Source organism: Urocitellus parryii, chromosome 11 (assembly GCF_045843805.1).
Source record: "Urocitellus parryii isolate mUroPar1 chromosome 11, mUroPar1.hap1, whole genome shotgun sequence".
Lineage (NCBI taxonomy): Eukaryota > Metazoa > Chordata > Mammalia > Rodentia > Sciuridae > Urocitellus > Urocitellus parryii.
This window is the reverse complement of record NC_135541.1, coordinates 19212529-19230695: the sequence shown is the minus strand read 5'-3', so window position 1 is coordinate 19230695 and position 18167 is coordinate 19212529. Positions and strand designations below refer to the sequence as shown.

Below are 18167 nucleotides of genomic sequence, written 5' to 3'. Positions count from 1 at the left end.
AAGGAGGCCGGGATCACTGGGTGGAGGCTCCAGAGCTCGTTTTAGCTTGGGGCATTGGGGACCCATTTTGATTTCCCAGGCTGACGTGGGGGCAGTAGAGAGGTAGGACTTTCAAAGGGGTGTGAGAACCCCTTTTAGTGCCTGTGGGCCTGGTTGCTAGTCCTGGCTCCCTGGCTCCTGTCTCCATCTCTGAGCAGGGTGATGGCTGCACCGCCTGTCCCAGCCTGCAGGGGCTGCCGACCAACATGGCTGGATTGCCTGGGAAGCCTGGCCCCAAAGGAGAGCAGGGCCCAGAAGGTGTGGGCCAGCCTGGCAAACCGGTGAGCTGCAGCTGCCTGCCCTCTGGTCCTTCCCTCCCGGGCTTTGCCTTCTCTTCCTCCTGCCCCCCTCCCCAGGGTGATTCCACAGGCCCCTTGTCTTTCAGGGCCAGCCTGGTCTACCCGGAGTTCAAGGACCCCCAGGACTGAAGGGCATGCAGGTGTGTGTGAGTCTGGGGCCTGGGCTGCCGCTCTGTGAACCGGAGTAAGGGACTTTGGGGGGCCGAGGGCTTAGAGAGGGAACGGGGACAGGTGTAGAGTGGGGAGAAGGTGAAGGCTAAGGAGGTAAAGGAGAAGGGGCTGGGAGGAGGGTGGAGGGTGAGTTCCGAATCTTGAGCCAGGGATGCACTTCTGCCTCTTCAGGGGGAGCCAGGTCCTCCAGGAATGGGAGCCCAGGGCCCCCCGGTGAGTCTCCAGCCTTACCTGTACCCTCCCCCTTCCCTCTCCTGCCCGCACCTACCTCTCTCTGCCTCCTGTCAGTAGCCCACTCCCTCCCTCTCCCCAAAGCACAGAGCTCTGCCTCCCCCAGACACTCAAGGGCCACCTCTGGGACCAGGGGTGGGACAGCAGCCCTGGCCTGCTGTTGCTCTCGGGGTCATGGCTTTAACCCCCATGTCTCTGACCCTCGGGGTCTCCTTGAGGAGCTCCCCTGACTTTGAGCCAGTAGATGCCCTCCACCATGGCCCGGTCTGCCAGTGGGATGGGGCCAGCAGGGAAGGTTGGCTGGGCTGCCCCGTCTCAGTCTGCCCTTTCTAACTTACAGGGAGAGCCTGGAGCCCAGGGTGTGCCTGGCATGCAGGTATGTCTGCCTTGGGTCTGATGGAGACCCTGAGGGAGACCCTGATGGAGACCCTGACGGAGACCAGCAGGGAAAGGGACAGTCTGGGATAAGAAATAACTGTGTTTCCATCTACAGGGATTTCCAGGACCTCGAGGACCACCTGGCCCCTCTGGAGAAAAGGGTGACCAGGTGAGCCTCTGCCTCTGTGGGCGCTGGACCCAGGGGACACAGGGCCGGGGGCTGAGGGATGCCAATCGGAGGATGGTCCGAGACCCGGTCTGATGTATCACAGCTGCTGGATGATGCAGCTCCAATCCTGTCCCTGCAGTCTTTGTGTCCTCTCTTCCCCAGGGATCTCCAGGGCTGAAAGGAGCCACCGGACCCATGGGACCCCCTGGTGCCAGTGTTTCTGGACTTCCGGTAAGAGCCCCCTCTGTGCTCTATGCTGGGGATATTGCTGGAACCAAGGCACTGCTGCTGGGAGGAGGGCACCGAGCTGACCCTGCCTGTCCCACAGCTTGAGCAGGAGAGGGGAGCGCCCCACAGCCTCAGGGAAGCAAGGTGCTCTGGGGAAGAGCTCTTGCGTTGTAACAAAAACGATGGCCACAATCTTTTTACTCTCCTCTGTTGTTTTTTAGAAATATTTTTATTAATTTTTCCTTTTAATTCACATGTAGTGATTGCACATATTTATGGGGTACGGCGTGATAATTTCAATACACGTACACAACGTGTAACGATCAGATCAGGGACTTGGCATTTCCATCTCATATCATTCCTTTGGGTTCAGTGCCTTCAGCTCTTCTTCTGCTTCTTCTCAAATGTTTAATAGGTCATGGTAAACTGTAGCTGTGGAGCACTAGAAAGGGTTCCTCCTGTCTACCTGTGTCTCGGTACCTGTTATTCAGCCTCACTCCGTCCTTGCCCCTCAACCTCTAGAAATCACCTTTCTACTCTCTTCAACTTTTTTTTGGGGGGGGGTTGGGGATTGTTGGGGATTGAACTCAGGGGCACTTGACCACTGAACCACATCCCCAGCCCTATTTTGTATTTTATTTAGAAACAGGGTTTCACTGAGCACCTCGGTTTAGCTGAGGCTGGCTTTGAACTCACAATCCTCCTGCCTCAGCCTCCCGAGCCGCTGGGATTAGAGGCATGCGTCACCGTGCCCAGCTTACTCTCTTCCACCTTGAGATCAACTTTTCTAGTTTTTGCAGAGGAGGGAACGTGCCCACCACCCTGTTGTGAGCAGCAGCTGTGCTAAGGCCCCGTGCTAAGCTCTGCACACACAGCCTCACTTCCTTCTCCTAACAGCCCTTGAAGGGAACTGTTATTGTCCCTGTTCCCTAGATAAGGAAACATAAGGCCAGAGAGTAAGGGGCAAAGCCAAGAACTTGAAACCTGACCCTACTTCCAACCTTGGAGCCGCTAGAGACCGTCTATACCAGTACTCCCTGGGAGAATGGTTGGACCCGTGCTGCACTGCCCAAGAAAACGATTCCCGGTCATAAAGACATTTCCATTGAACAAATTACATAGATTAAGTCATAATAAGTGCATTTTCTCATTTTAGTCATCAAAGACCTGTCTAATAGTCAGCTTCCACTCCACATGAACCCACTAGAACTTTACAAGATGATATAATTTTAGCCTAAATCAAAGAAATGCTACCTTTCAGCTGGCTCAGGCCATGCTGGGTCGTGGGCAAATGTATAATTTTTCTTGAGCTTTTGGTGATGTTGAAAATAGCCCAGTGAACCATATCCTTTTCTATCTTTGTGGATCCCTAGAGAAATTCTTGTTCCAGTTTGGGAATCACGGATGGATTCCTCCTGAGGGGGCCCCGAAGCCCAGAGGGGGTGGGGACTTGCTCAGGGCCACATGGCCAGTCTGTGATGCTCAGCAGAGCTGGGCAGTCAGGGCTCCTCCCAGTCACAGGGAGCCACAGGGTGAAGGCAGAGATGGGTCCTGGTCTTGGGGAGCTTTGAGTCCCAGGTGTGACTATCGAGGGTCCCCTAGGAAGGCAGCCCCATCCCACACTCACTAGCTGTGTGACCTTAGGCAAGTGACAACACCTCAGAGTCTCCAGTTCCTTGGTAATGAGAATAGGGGCTGAAATTCTCTTCTCCCAGCTCAGTCAACTGAGGTGACTTTCACGACAGGGAGATGTGTACCATGCACTCAAGTGAGAAATGGGGAGCAGGGGCTTGGGGCCCCACAGCCTGGGTGCTGTTGTGCGGTTGGATTGACAGTGAAATTTCTCCGAGCCTCGATTCCTCACCTGTGGAAGGGAGCAGTGCCACCAGCCAGCCTTCTTCTCCTTCCCTTCTCTTTTGCTCCTGGCCTCAGTCTCCTCCAGCAAGACCGGTTGCTTCTCTTTGTCCCCATTGCCCTTCTCTGAGGCGGCTGGATGGCTGGCCAGGGTCCAGTCTCACCCACTCACTCTGAGCTCTCTCCCTCCAGGGCCTTGATGGGCAGCAAGGACAGACTGGACTTCCGGGGGCCAGAGGAACGCCGGTGAGTGTGGGCTGCGGGCAGCAGGAAACCCTGGCTGGCCCTGCCTCTGCGCCCCTGCTTTCTCACTGCCTGCTCCTTCTCTGCAGGGCGAAAAGGGATCTCGAGGAGAGAAGGTAAGTTCCAAGGACCTGTGGCCACTGCTCTGGGGGAAATAGCAGCCCCTATAGTCCCACACCAGGGGAATCTGTGCACATGGTAGTGTCCCCAGACCGGAGGACAGGAGCTGAGGAGACACCCTGGACTCCTTGCTGTCCAGAAGCCCCAGGTACTTCCCACTCTACATATTTGCCCAGGACTTAACCAGGATCCCAGGAGGCCAGAGAACTCCAAGGCCCTCTTAAGAAGGAGCTGCAGTTGCAAATAGGGTCTGAGTCAGAGGATGCGGCAGGAAGTACATTGGAAGGACTAGAGGTGAGAAGGCAGAGAGGTGAGGGTCCAGACAGAAGGGTCTGGAAGCAGAACTGCAGCAGGAGGAGCTGATGTGAGAATAGCTGTGTAGCTACAGTGATGCGACTAGGTGACAGCAGTAACAGCAGCAGCCGCCCGTCACTTGCTGAATACCTGCCGGGTGACAGGACTGCTGTACACATTAATCCAACCTCATGAGAGCCTCTAAAGTCCGAACCGTTATCCCCATTCTACAGATGAGGAGACTGAGGTCCACAGGTTGCCCGAGGGTAATTATGGATTTAAGCCCTGGCCTCTCCATCTCTAGGGTCCAGGCTGACTCACAGATGTCCATTTCCAGAGAGCCCTCCATCCCTGCCGCCTCTAACCAAGGCTCTTGTCTTTCCAGGGTGAGCCAGGGGAGTGCTCTTGCCCCCCTCGAGGGGACCCCATCTTCTCTGGCATGCCGGTAAGTGGTGCTGAGAGCCTTCCCCGCCGGGGGAGAGGCCTGGCCTCCAGCCTCGCCTGGTGCCCAGTGTGCAAGGGCCCCGCAGGGCTTTGTGCCCCAGCCAGCCGCCTCCCCTCGCAGCCCTGCGCTTGGTGTAGACGTTGCCTGTAACCTCTCCCCTTCTTTTGCGACTCCCACTCCCACCCAGGGTGCTCCGGGACTTTGGATGGGCAGCTCCTGGCAGCCGGGCCCGCAGGTGTGTGTCGCTTGTCTCCTCTGTCTCTCCTCTTGTCCGCCAGCGCCCCGCGGCTTGCCCACCTGGACTGGACACTGCTGCCCCCAGCAATGGGGTGAGCTCTCTCTTCTGGCTCTGATTCTATCGTCTCTCCCTCAGGGTCCCCCAGGTGTCCCTGGACCTCCAGGCCCCCCAGGAATGCCCGGGATACAGGTAAGGGGGAGAAGAGAATGAGGAGTTTGGGGGCCAGGCTCTGGCACTCTTGGTGGCCACTCCATGCTAGACCCTGAGGACACTGATCCCCTGCACTAGCCACCATGTCTTGCTGGTCATTTGTTCCTGCCTGCCAGGGTCACATGGAGGACACATGGATGCCTCAGGCCAGGCCGTGCGCACACTCAGCCCTTTTTAAAGGAATGTCCAGGTATCTCACCAATGGGTACCAAGCTCAGACCTTGGCCAACTCTCAGAATCTGGGTCAAGTCAAAGCCCTGTACCCTCGTACAGAGCTCTCCATTTTGGAGCAGAGTTCGACATCCATTCATTCATGCAACACACATTTTGCACATCCTCTATTTCCCAGGCACTGTTTTAGGTGCTAGGAGACAGCGGCCAAGAAAAATGAAACCCTCTGCCCTCTCGGAGCTCGAATCCTAATAGAAGAGACAGGCAATAAGCAGGATAAAGAAATAGAATATAGCGTTTTGTAGCAAGTGGTGTGTGCCAGGGAGAAAAATAAAGCAGGGTGAGGATAGGAAATAGAAAGAGGGCAGGAAAGACGTTTGTGAAAAGAAGTGGACATTTGAATCAATACTTAGGAAATGCAAAATGAACCCACGGGGGAAACTGCTTCTGGGAGGGAAAGCAATCAGTGCAAAGGCCCAGAGGTGGGAAGGTGCCTGATGGGTTTGAGGAACAGCAAGGAAGCCAGAGATAGGGAGCGGGGAGTTGAGACCTGTGTGGCATTTTGATTAGAATTTGCATTTTGGAGCCAGGCATCCTGAATTGGAATCCCAGCTCTGCCGTGTACTCGCTGTGTGATGCTGGGCAAGCTACTTAACCTCTCTCTGACTCAATTCCTTCATCTGGGGATGATTACAACACCCACCTGATAGGGCTTTTTGTGGGTATTAAAAAAGAGAATCCATGTGAAGTATACACTGTTCCTGGCACAGAGTCAACATTCGAGAACATCAGCTATCATAACTGTCCCGATGGCTGCTTTTATTGTTTTACATCCATTTTTTTTTCATTCATTTGAGCCTCACATCAGCCCCAAGAGGCAGGTGGAGTCATCCCAGCTGAGCAAGCTGATCTGAGAGTTGCAATATAGTATCCAAGGTCACACGCCCAAGAATTGGCAACCTGGACTGGGGCTTCCCCCTGCAAAGCGCTTTCTGTTCCCGCCACTGCATCTCAGGACAGTGCAACCAGGAGCTAGAGTCACCGCCATGTGTCTGGCAGCTCCACAGTTGCTGAAAGTGTCCAAACTTCCTGTACAGTGCCAGGAAGTAGTAATTTGTCTGCAGGGGGGCTTGCAATTGCTTGGGGAGGCTGAGAATCATTTCTTGATGACCCAGTAACAAGGGAGGGCTGATGTGGTATGAATCCTGCTGAGCTGTGCTGGAGGGTGGGCGGTGGGAAAGTCAGAATGCTGAGTGGTCCCAGGCACCAGTGTCCTCCTGTGGTGCCAGTGACTGAGACCAAGCCCAGGCTGCTGCTGACAAGTGGGCCAGGCAGAGTGCAGGAGGGCCGAGCAGCTCCTCCCTTTGGGTTCAGAGAGAGGCTCAGAGATGCATAGTCCTTACCGGCCCAAGACTGCATAGTCCTGGTGCCTAATTACTGCATTTCATCCCAATCCACTTCATAGATGGGGAAACTGAGGCACAGAGGGTAGGAAATGTGCCTAAGGCTGTATAGCTAGTAGGCAGTTGAGCCTAGACTTAAACTTGGGCTGCATTACTCTCTTCTACAGTGGAACAACACAGGGACATTGAGTTCTGGGAGAGCAGGAAAAGAATCACAAAGTCTCAGGCTGGGACTAACAGACCAGCCGCTGAGAATGGAGCAGGGGGTGAATCACCGTCGTCATCACATTCAAGGCATTTGCCCTGTGCCCAGCAGGGTTCTAAATCCTGATCGCTCTGGGCGACAGAGGGGGCTGGGTGGAGGCTGACTCAGGGCTGACCCAGGCCTGGGAGAGCCTGCCCTGGATAGGGAGGGCTGCTCTGGAGGAGGAGATGTGTTCCTTTCTGAAAGCTGGGACTTGAAGGGAGGCCAGATCTCAGAGTGGGCCAAGGAAATCCTGCACAGGGAGGAGCAGGCTGAGTGGCGGTGCGTTCACTCAACACATATTTAATGTGCACTCCTCCATGTTGGGTGCTGGGGGATTCGAAATGGAGTATACTCCCTGCCTCTGTAGAGGATTTAATATGCAAATGTGAACTGCCAGTCTGCAAGGGGAGCTGAGCGCTGCCTGGTGCTCACTTAACAAGAGTGTCCCGGTGCGTCCCAGGCTCTGTACCAAGCCCCTCACAGCCACTGTCTCCTTGAAGCCTTGCTGTAAATGATCACTGTTTTGCAGATAAGGAAACTGCAGCTTGGAAGTATTCTCCCCCGCCCCCAGATAACCTGCCCAAGTTATAGGTGTAGCCAGGTTTGCTCCTAGACGGGACTGATTGGCCAGCATCCAGTATTCTGGGGATGTCTTTTGAGGGATGACGTGGAATAGTGGGAAAGAGGGTCAGAAGCCAGTGGTCCTCACTCTGAATCTCAGCTCCGTGGTTATCTTGAGTTTGTGGTCTTTTACACACTTTCTCTGAGGTCTTTCTTTTGTTTCTAAGATGTTTCCACTATAACTGTGGTTCAATGAGAAAATACCAAGAAGCTAGTACAGAAAGAAACAGCAGTTACTCTAGGGGAGACCCGCTGACCAATTGCTGACCTTCCCCTGCCGCACAGGGAAGACACTTCCAGCGGGGCTGGTTTCGGTGGTCACTCCTCTGAGCTCCTTGGCTCCTCTTTCTGAGCTGTCTGGAAACTTTTGAGCTAAGAATAGAGGCAGACTTGTGCTGTGCTGGCCGGGGCTCTCAGTTCTGCAGGATGAGGGAAAGGGCTGAAGACAGGGAGCAGGGAGAGGGCCAGAGAGGCGCCTGCTCACTCGTGTCTGTGTCTTCTTGCGCAGGGAGTACCTGGAAACAACGGCCTGCCAGGACAGCCTGGGCTCACGGCAGAACTGGTGGGTACCAGCCAGGACTCACTGCCCATCACCCTCCCTGCCCTTCCCAGGCCTGAGCTGGCCACGCCCACCCCTTTAGCAGCTGTGAGGGGTCCCTGTTTTCTCCCCCTTCCAAGGCTGGGAGAGGCCCAGATGGCACGATACATCCTGAGACTGCACCTGATCCCATAAGCCTCCTTCCCCTTTCTCCCACCTGCTAGAACCCACACATCTGTCTCTTGCAGGGCTCCTTACCCATTGAGAAGCACCTTCTTAAGGTAAGAGGCCACGGGGGGGGGGGGCCGGTGGCAGGAGCTGGCTGGGTTGTCTCCCAAGGGAATTCTCCTAGTAAACCCTCAGCTGTGTGCACCTCATGGAGAGCACAGATTGAGTTTGCTGGTTCCCTGTTCGTAGGGAATGCATTCCAAGCATCTGTCTTAAGAGGGCCTGGCTGGTGCCTGGCTTGTAACAGACCCCCAGGCAACATTTGTTGAATGAGTGCTCAAAGGAATCCTGTGAAGGTCCCCACATGGTGGATGCTGGTGGCAGAATCCAACCCTGAAGCCTGCTTGCAGCAGCTGGCAATGAGCTCCTGTAGCACTCAGGTCACACCAGGGCAGGGCCCGGCAGCTTCCAGCACAAGGCACAGTGCAGTGGTGGGAGGCTGTGAAGGTCAGGTTCTCTGAAGACCCTGGGTGGGCCAGACTGGGTATTCCAGGGAGGAGGGGTATTTGGGGAACAATTCTAGCAATAAGAAAGGGGACATGATGCTTGGGAGGAGAGTCGGCCATGTCAGGCCTCTGAATAGCTGTAAAACCCAGCCCATGGTAACTCAGGCTCCTCCAGCCCTGCCTTGTGCAGTTTCCTCGAGATCTTAGAGCACAGTCATTGCTAAAGGCTGCCTTCTGGAACCTGGACTTCCTCCTCCAGACCAGCAGCTTTGGACCCTGCCTGTGCCTTGGCCTCCAGGGTCTCCCCCAAGCTCCCATCCTGGCCACCCTCTCCTGGTACTGGCTAGCTAGTCAGTGTCCTGGACATCTCACTCCTGGGTGGGCCTTGGTCAGGGCGGAGTACGGGGACTGTCTCTAGGAGGACTGTTGAGGTCCAGAGACCTGGGGAGCCTCTGAGGAGCAGTGGAGGGAAGGTCCATCCCTGCTCTAAATTCAGATGTTTCTGGAAGAGGAGGTTGGCTGACCTGGCAGCTGCCACATGTTGGATCATAGTACATTTGTGCCACTAAGGCCCCTGCTCCTCTCTCTAGGCGGCGGCTTCCTCCTCCTCCTTCTCCTCCTCCTCCTCCTCCTCCTCCTCCTCCTCCTCTTCCTCTCCTTCTCCTTCTCCTCCTCCTCCTCCTCCTCCTCCTCCTCTTCTTCTTCTCCTTCTCCTTCTCCTTCTCCTTCTCCTTCTCCTTCTCCTCCTCCTCCTCTTCTTCTCCTTCTCCTTCTCCTTCTCCTTCTCCTCCTCCTCCTCCTCCTCCTCCTCTTCTTCTTCTTCTGCAGTGCTGGGGATTGAACCCAGAGCCTTGCACATACTAGGCAAGCATGCTCTACCACTGAGCTGCACCCCCCGTCTGTGTCCTAAACGTCTGTCAACCCTGGGTTCTGTTAATCCTGCTCCTGAGCAGAAATCAGGCCAAACCCAGGATCTGACATTGCTTCTCATAGCATCTCACTTGTGGGCTTTGTAATCAAATGCCCAGCGAGGGCCCCAAACAGGATCTGAACATGGCCCATAGAAGAGGTCAGGTGGCAGCCCAGGTGCCTCCAGGAGCCCTGGCCATAGCTGTGTCCACAACCCAGAGGAAGCTTAGACTTAGCTGCAGACAGATGGGGCCAATCCAGGCTCCCACTTACCTAGAAGAAGTGCATCTCCTCTTTCTCAAAAGAGAAGCTCCCCCAGCTCCACAATGCTCAGGAGATTCCCCGCCTGGCTGCGCCCTGAGGATTGACTGTGATAACGCTCTAAGGCCTATTAGGAGGGCTGGCCTGGTAGCTGAGTAAATGACAGCATTATCCTTGGGCAATGCAGTGAAAGGTGAAGGTGAGATGGGGCTCCTGCCTGGGGTCCCCGACACCATGCCAGGTCAGAGAGAGGCTCCAGGTCTCTCAAGTCCTTTGCAACTGCAGGCCGGTTTTACAGGTGGGTTTTAGTGTATGGAAGGGAGGACCAGAGAGGTCTGTGAAGGAAATGCCTGGGGTAGGAGGAAGCTCTTCCTTCAAGAAGCCTGGAGAGGCCCAGTGACCTGGGGAACCTCTGGCAGTTGGTCACTCTGGGCAGTGGAGGGCAGGCCCTCCCCAGAGGTCAGCCGAGGGCTCTGCTGCTCCTGCACCGGCTTCCCTGGCTCCCTCAGGCAGGGGAACTGGCTGTTGGAGCCAGTCTTTCCAGCCTAGATTCTCGTGGCTTGTCCTCACGGTGGGTGCAGGTTGCAGGAACAGCCGGGACAGATGGTCCTTCTGTGGGCCCCTGCGCCTCCTCCCACTCGCCTGTCTGCAAAGTGCTGTGGCTTGGCCCACCAGAGCTGCTTCCTGGAGGAAACTCAAAGCCAATTGTTGGGATTGGGTCCCCTGAGGATGGAGCAAAGCTGCCGCAGGGACGTGGCTGGGGAGGGAGAGAGTGTGGGCAGAGAGCTCCTGGGCAGGGTGCCCCAGCCCTGGGTTCTGAGCGGAGTTCCCCATCTGGCCCATCCTGGCCGGCTCTGACCCAGGCCCCCCCACCCTCCCCATTTTCTCTTCAGAGCATCTGCGGGGACTGTGTCCAAGGCCAGACGGCCCACCCAGCATCCCTCCTGGAGAAAGGAGAGAAGGGAGACCAGGGCATCCCGGGTGTGCCAGGCCTGGACAACTGCGCTCGGGTAGGGCCTGGGCTGGGGCAGCGCGTGTACGGCTCGGGGGTCTCCCAGCTGTTCCAGCTGACCACCTCCCTTGTCCCCTGCAGTGCTTCTCAGAGCGGGAGCGCCCGAGAGCTGAGGAGGCGAGGGTGAGTGAGCTCTCTTCTCCTCCTTCCTCTGGCCCCATGAGGAGAGGATCTGCTGCTCACTCTACCACCTCTGTCCCACCTCCAGGGAGACAGCATCGAGGGCGATAATGGCTGTGCGGGCAGCCCTGGCCTCCCTGGTCCTCCAGGACTGCCAGGCCAGAGGGGAGAAGAGGTAAGGAATCAGGCCCTCCTCTGGGCAGGGGTGGGAGCTCCCGTTTCCCTGGAGAGCTCCCCGGGGCCCTTCAAGGCCCCTTGAGGCCCGGAGTGCCCCCTGCTCCCCTGGCACCCTGGCTCCTTGCTGCTTCCTCTGCCCACACTTCTTCAGCAGTCAAGTCCATGTCCCCTCAGTAGACTTTCCTAACCATCCTCTTTAAAATGGAAGCTCCACACAACCGCAGCACCCCTGGCACCTCGGTTGTACCATCCTCACCGTCCTCTGCCACGCCTTGTATTTACCTCATTCAGGAATCTTCTACGGATAGCGGCTGAGCACCCACCATGTGCCAGCCCTGTTCTGTGTGTTACTGTCCACCTTGCCTCTAGGATACAAGTGCTGCGAGGCAGGGATTTTTGTGTTTTGTTTATGGCTGTGTTCCCAGCTCCTGGACCAGTGCCCAATACATAATAACTGCTCAATAAATGTTTGTTGGGTGACTGAATGAACCAAATGAAAGCCATTTTATGTCAGCTGAATTGTCCTGTTTTGACATCGGCCCTCTGTTGCCTCCAGCTGTGGCAAGCTAGGAGGAAGGCTGCTGTGACCTGGGGCTCTGTCATCTGTTTCCCTTGACTTCCTTTATAGGGTCCGCCTGGCATGAGGGGCTCCCCGGGTCCTCCAGGCCCAGTTGTAAGTATCTGTGGTGCCCTGGCCTGCTTGTGAAGCTCTGCAAGGGGTCCTAACGCTCAGACGTCATTCTATTGCCTTGTCCAAGAAGCAGGGCACATAGAGGGGACACCCACTGCCCTTGCCTTTCCCTCCTGAGAGCAGCTCTGGGGACCATGCTCTCCCCCGTTAAGTCCCCTGGAACTGCCCAGCTCTTTCCTTGGGCACGTCTTCACCTCTGCACCCAGGGACGTCTGTGTCCTTCTGGCCAGATCTCTCTGTGCCCTTGTGGGGCTGAGACAGAGCTACCTTGGGTTGCTCTACGGGGCCATCTCTAGGACAGGTCTACAAAGCCCAGCCCTGGGGCACCCACCCAGTGTCCTCCGTGGTACTGATAAGGCAGGAAAAGAGAAATGATTAGAAATCTGGGAAGGCCCGGCACTGTGATCTTTGGAGAAAAAGAGCTGGTGGGATCTACCCACCAGAGGGTGGGCCAGCGGAGGGCAGGTGGCAGGCAGGCTGGGCAAGACCAAACGGAACGGGCTTCCACTGCAGCCAGGGCATTCAGGAAACTCTGGAAAACTGGGGAAGGATTTGTGGACTCTGGGGCTGTTTTGCGTCTCTGCCAATGAAGGGGCCATCCTTTCTGGGGCCACGAGGAGGAGCAACTGCCTTTTGGGCCGCAGAGGTCCAAGAGTCTCTTCTTCAGCTGCCTTCAGAGTACCCCCCGGACCTCCTCTCCCTATGGCCCCCCAGTTCCAGGGTGACTGTGCTTGTGAGATGTGACCTGCTGTTTCTCCCACCAGGGCCCCCCAGGCTTTCCTGGTGCTGTTGGCTCCCCCGGATTGCCTGTAAGAACCTAGTGCTGCTCCCGCTCCCCTCCCCACCAGCCAGGTCTCTGTGGCTTCTGCTTGTGTGCCCTCACCTCCGTGTTCGTTGTCCCATGCAGGCACGGTAGCTAACGACACAGGTTCCCTGAGGTCCCAGCAGTTGGACGTCCTCCCAGTTGCTGACTTCTTCCCACTCTCCCTTCTCCTCCTGCTTTGCTTCTCATCTTCTCACTTTCACTTCTTTCTGTTTTCCTTTCCTCCTTCTCTTGCCACGCTGCGTCCCTCCCCCTGCATCCTCCGAGCTCTTCCACCTTCTTATTTGAAGCTGGTGCCCCCAGGAGCCCCTTTATTCCGCCCTTCTCACTCCTGCCTCCTGCCTCTCACCACCTGCCGTGTGGACTGAAGATTTGCTGAAAGTAGTTCTTGGGGCCTTGCCAGGCACCTGGCTCTGAGCCCGGCAGAGATGCCAAAGCTTTAGGGCTTCACATTGCAGGCTGGCACAGGTTTGCTGCCCTGCTGTTTGGCAGGGCTGTCCAGCGGCCCCCCGGGGACTCAAGGCAGCCCTGCCTGCACCCTTCGCTCCTGCTGGAGGAAACCCTCAGCTTCCTCCTCCTCCTCTTCCTTGGCTCCAGCCCCAGTTTGCTCGAAGGCTGGGCATGTGACACCAGCCAGTTAGGTTTCTGGGTGTCATGGGGCTCTGCCCCTCTTGCCCGGTGCCCTGGTCCGCTCCTTCTGCCAGGTGTCGTTAATTGCTCTGCCTTCGTCATCGTCACAGGTGTGTTTAAGTCACCCCCATCCTCGCTGTTGCTCCCTCCGGGGTCACGGAAGCTAACCTCCTGTTTGTCAGATTCGTGTTCCTGGGGCCTGGCTCCTCTCCTCCCAGGCCTGGTGACGGAGGCTCGGGAGCAGGGCCCCTCCTTGTTGCAGTTCCATCTGTCCCCACGTCCTCATCTCTGGCCGGGCCTTGTCTGTTTCTGCTTGCTTGGGTGAAGGGGCCATCTGTCTGTCTAGCCATCTGTCTTGTGTTGTGAAAAAGTTTGGGCGCCGTTTCTGGAGGGCACGAGGGACAAGGGACAGCAAAGGTGCACTTAATGTCGTGGCCAACCTACCAAGGCCAGGGTGAGGAGTGAGGGCTGGGGCTCTGGCTCTGATCGAAAATGACATCCCCTTACACGTTACTGAGTGACAGGGGTCACTCTGGAGGGAGCCCTCTGTGCCTCTTCCCTGCATTCCTAAAAGGAGGTGATCTGGGGCTTGATGGGGACAGGGACAGGTAAGTGGTCTGTCACGGTACACTTCATGGGGAAGTCACTCTAGGTGCACCTCTCCTGACAGCTGCCCCTCAGAAGGAGATTGTATCTGACTTGTCATCCTTTTGAATGTGTACCCCAGCTAGCTACCATGGTAGGACACATGGGTGACACCCATGTGACACTCAGGTGAGAGGTGCCATCTGAGACTCACGCACTTCAGGGGCCATTCTCCAGAGCCAGCTGTCTTGAGGGCATGCTCCTATGGGCACCCATAGGTAGGGGTTGAGAGCCAACCTTCTGGAGCACAAACCCTGAGTGCCATTCATGACGTCCACCTTTGCCGAGATTGTGAACAGAGGCTGCAGGGCAGGGGCCATCGGGGGCTGGGCGGGGACTGCCCTCCTCCGCAGTTTCTCATGAACTTTCTCTCCAAGGGCCTTCAAGGAGAACGAGGTCTCAGGGGCTTGACAGGAGACAAAGGTGAACCGGTAAGAAGAGATGGCATGAGCTGGGGGGACAGGAGCCCTGGGAGAGAGGTCGAGCCCTGAGGAATGGCTGCTGAGCAGAAACTGGGTGGTGAAGCCCTGAGGCGTTCAGCGTGGGGTCTTGGCACCCTTGGGGTCAGAGGATCTGGGTGTCATGGGGCTCTGCCCCTCTTGCCGGGTGCCCTGACCTCCATGTGCCCGACTCCCGGTGAGGTGCACGGCTCCGTCCTGCCCTCTCCACGTCCCCGGGGGCTCTTCTCTCCTTGGCCTGTCTGGGCCTTCTCTGGCTCAGCTCCCAGGGTTCAGTTCAGCCTGGGCTTGACATGGCCCCGTCGGTGGTGATGGTCATGTCCAAAAGAACCTGGGGCCTGGGAAAAGGCCTGAGGTGGGAACTGTCCCGGGCTGGTATCACCTGCTAGATGGCAGCTCTGGATATTCTGGCTGAGGCCACCTTTTTGTCCCCCCAACCAAAATGGGAGGCTTGTCCATTTTGTCTGCCTTTCTTTGCAGGGTCCTCCAGGACAACCTGGCTACCCAGGTGCCATGGGCCCCCCGGGACTGCCAGTGAGTAAGGGGGTCCTGTCTCTGAGGGTGTGGGGGGCTTGGGCTGGTAATCAGGACAGGACCGGGCTGGCATCCCTTAGCAGGCTCCTTCTTTTGGAGCGTTTTGGCCTTGGCCTCTGCCAGGCCGGTGGTGTAGTCCCCTGCATGCCCGACGGTAGCCCCTTGGCAGCACGGTCTCTCCCACTCTGCCTGGGGGCCAGTCTCTGTGAGCAGGCTGGGAATCCCAGATATGGCAAGAACTGAGATCTACCTCCTGAGGTTGGGAGAGTTGGGGAGACAGCTGGGAGGTGCCACCCCCTCTCAGGTGGGTAGGCGTGTCCCTGCTTTCCACTGAGGGAGGGCCACAGTGGCAGGTGGGGAGGACACTGTGGCCCAGGTCTCTCCTCCCCCAGCCATCTCCCTCGGTGCCCTCGACCTCCAAGTGCCAGTCTGGGTGCCTGCTGCCGTCTCCACCCCTCCTATTAGTGCGGTGACAGGCGGGCCGCGGGCTAATTCTGCTTTCTCTTTGCGGATTGTCAGGGCATCAAGGGGGAGCGTGGCTACACAGGGCCCGCGGGAGAGAAGGGCGAGTCGGTGAGTAGCGGCTCCCTCGGGGGCGGAGGAAAGGCTTCAAATGAGCCGCCTCCACCAGGCCACCACCTCGGCTGGAGATTTTCCTAGCAGCCATGAGGAGGAGCCCATGACCCCTGCTGCCCCTGCCCCCAAATGGCTCCAGCTGTGTCCCAGCGCCTGCTGGTGGCTGCGGAGGCGGAGGCTGTGAGGAGAATCCCAGCAGGTTTCATGCAGCCAGGCTGCGGGAGGACGAGTCAGCTGGCAGAGAGTTCCTCCCTCCCCTCCCGCTCCTGCCAAGGCAAGCTGGCCAGGGCCAGCCTGAGAGAGAGCCAGGCCCGAGTCTCTGTCCCCAGTACAGCCACCCTTCACAGAGGCCCCACGCCGAGCACAGGAGCCAGGGGGCTGCTATCACATGAGGACAGGCTCGCCATGTCATGACTCACCCAGGGTCCTGCAGCCAGTTAGCGAGTTAGTGGCCGAGCCTGGGCTGGGTCCCAAGTCCATCTGGTGACAGACTTCAGATCTGGGATCAGCCACGCGGGGACTGGAGTCTTACCCTCTCCCCCTCACAAATTTCAGTGAGACCTCAGTGGGATTCAGCCACACTTTTATTCAATAACAGAAAGTTCTTGGGGCCTGCTGGGTGCCAGGCCCTCTGCTGAGGATACCGAGGCAGCCGTGACACAGGAGACCCACTGAGCACACAGAGCGGGGAGGGGCCGGAGGGGAGGTCCCCACTGAGGAGGTGCCTTTGAGCGGAGATCTGAATGGAGGGAGGGGGCGTCACATGCTTGTCCGTAGGGGGAATCCCAGAGGGAGAGGCCACGGGTGGGGCGTGGTAGGAACAGCTTGGAGCCATCCCGTGATCCCACACAGTTTCAGGAGAGTTAGAAGGAGAGGGGGGGGATGGTGGTCATTCTGGGCAGAGGGGTGGCCACACAGAGGTCCAGGTAGGAACAGATAGAGCAGTTCCAGGAACAGTGACCTTCCTGAGCAGAGTGGAAATGGGGAGACAGACCTGAGGTGGGAGAAGGGAGCCCCGACTCCCAGCACTGATGGAAACTGTGGGCCTCATTCAGTTGGCAGAGGGGAGCCAGGGAAGGTTTTTGAGCACGAGAGTGACTTAATCAGAACAGTGCTGGAGGAAGAGAAGGTGGTAGCCATTTGCTGGATTGGGGTGAGCTGGGAGGTGGCAGGACTAGTTACAAGGCGGGTACCACAGCTCACTCAAGAGGGGAGCCCAAAGAGACCAGGAAGAGGGTCCTGCCAGCTCCAGGAGCCTCCCACCACATGCCCAGCCACCCCCAACCATCCTCATGTCCCCAGAGTGATTCTGCTTCTTCCCCTCTCCAGGGCCCGCCAGGAACAGAAGGCCTCCCAGGTCCCCCAGGCCCAGCTGTGAGTGAGGGAGGAGGCCGGGAGATGTGGACATGGGCCCCTGCTTGGCCCACCCTGGGGTCTGAGGACAGGAAGACTGGGATTCCAATTTCATTTTTCTCTGTGGTGATAGGGTCCCCGAGGAGAGCGAGGACCCCAAGGGAACTCAGGTGAAAAGGGAGACCAGGTGAGTGAGGCCGGGACCTGGCTGGGCTGCAGGGATGACTGGTCCTCCCAGAGCCTCACCTGCTGGCCCTTGGGCTTGAGGCTGCCTCACCCTGTCACTCTTTCCACCTGGGCAGCCAGGCGGGGAGAGGAGTGACACCCACACTGTCCCTTGCATCTTCTCCTAGGGATTTCAAGGCCAGCCAGGCTTCCCAGGCCCACCGGTGAGCAAAGACACAGAGCTGTTCTGTCTGCTGTGGTCTCTTCGGGAGGGGAGGGGCAGGCCTGACCAGGCTGGGCTTGGGGAGGGGAGGGAAGAGCAGGGGAGCAACAGCCTGGGTGGCCAGGCCTGATTCCAGGAAGTGGGACCTGGAGTTGGGGCTTCCTGGGTGGGCCCAGTGGGCCAGGCAGATGTAATGAGCACCGGGTGGTGTTTCTAGGAAGTCAAAATCCATCCCTTGACAACAGTAAGATGTGCACGCAAGGGAAAGAAGGGGTGCTGCCCACTGTAGCCTGCGTTCACTCCTGCCTGCTTTTCTGTTAACACAGGGTCCCCCTGGATTCCCAGGCAAAGCTGGAGCACCTGGCCCACCTGGGCCCCAAGCAGAGAAGGTGAGCAGGACCCCCAGGGTGGCCAGTTGTGGATCTGAGCCCTGTAGCCTCCATGCTGTGTCCCACCCCTCACATCAGGCCCCGGGGAAGTTCAAAGACAGAGTTCACAGCATCAGAACCTGTGATTGCTGGACACAGACAGAGGATGTGGCAGGCCAACGGTCCTTGGATGGCCCTGGGCCCAGCATGCCTGCTGGCCTCTGAGCAACCCTGGCTCCTATCTGCTGGGAGAGGGGAAAGGCTGGCGGAAGGTGGGGAAGGGGCAGAGGGTATGGCGGAGGCAGATACCTGGGATGTATCAGGCCATCCTCGGGCCAGCCGGGGAGGAGATGTACATCTGAGACCAGGAAGCCCTGGAGGAGGACACCAACCTGGAGGGAGACAGGCCTCTCCCTCAGACAGCCATGCTTGGGTTGTCCCCAAGGGCCCAGAGAGGGCAGAAGGAGCCTGTTGACAAGTGTGGGGAGGGGCAGCAACCTGGGGATCCTCACACTGGCTGCCTCTTAGTTTGGCTTCATGGATTTTGGAGACACAGCTCTGCTGTGGTTTGGGGCTTATATCCCTGTGTCACCGAGCCTCTGGCCTCCCTCGATGTGATGTGCTGGGTGGACATTGACTTCTGAGCTTA

At 57.5% G+C, this 18167-nt stretch overlaps 1 protein-coding gene across 2 annotated transcripts in view; it reads left to right on the top strand.

The window, feature by feature from the left end:
• Positions 1–18167, top strand: part of Col16a1 (collagen type XVI alpha 1 chain) — a 48020-nt gene that overhangs the window by 18596 nt on the left and 11257 nt on the right. The window contains exons 33-57 of one of the 2 annotated variants that reach the window (XM_026391747.2): positions 198–320; positions 425–478; positions 681–722; positions 1081–1116; positions 1234–1287; positions 1450–1518; positions 3562–3615; positions 3702–3728; positions 4412–4471; positions 4659–4706; positions 4845–4898; positions 7870–7923; positions 8148–8180; positions 10637–10753; positions 10837–10878; positions 10964–11050; positions 11681–11725; positions 12508–12552; positions 14219–14272; positions 14780–14833; positions 15353–15406; positions 16739–16783; positions 16896–16949; positions 17116–17151; positions 17477–17539. In XM_026391747.2, coding sequence (XP_026247532.2) covers positions 198–320; positions 425–478; positions 681–722; positions 1081–1116; positions 1234–1287; positions 1450–1518; positions 3562–3615; positions 3702–3728; positions 4412–4471; positions 4659–4706; positions 4845–4898; positions 7870–7923; positions 8148–8180; positions 10637–10753; positions 10837–10878; positions 10964–11050; positions 11681–11725; positions 12508–12552; positions 14219–14272; positions 14780–14833; positions 15353–15406; positions 16739–16783; positions 16896–16949; positions 17116–17151; positions 17477–17539 — 1404 coding nt within the window. The remainder of the gene's footprint in view (positions 1–197; positions 321–424; positions 479–680; positions 723–1080; positions 1117–1233; positions 1288–1449; positions 1519–3561; positions 3616–3701; positions 3729–4411; positions 4472–4658; positions 4707–4844; positions 4899–7869; positions 7924–8147; positions 8181–10636; positions 10754–10836; positions 10879–10963; positions 11051–11680; positions 11726–12507; positions 12553–14218; positions 14273–14779; positions 14834–15352; positions 15407–16738; positions 16784–16895; positions 16950–17115; positions 17152–17476; positions 17540–18167) is intronic. The other variant, XM_026391748.2, reaches the window with a different exon arrangement.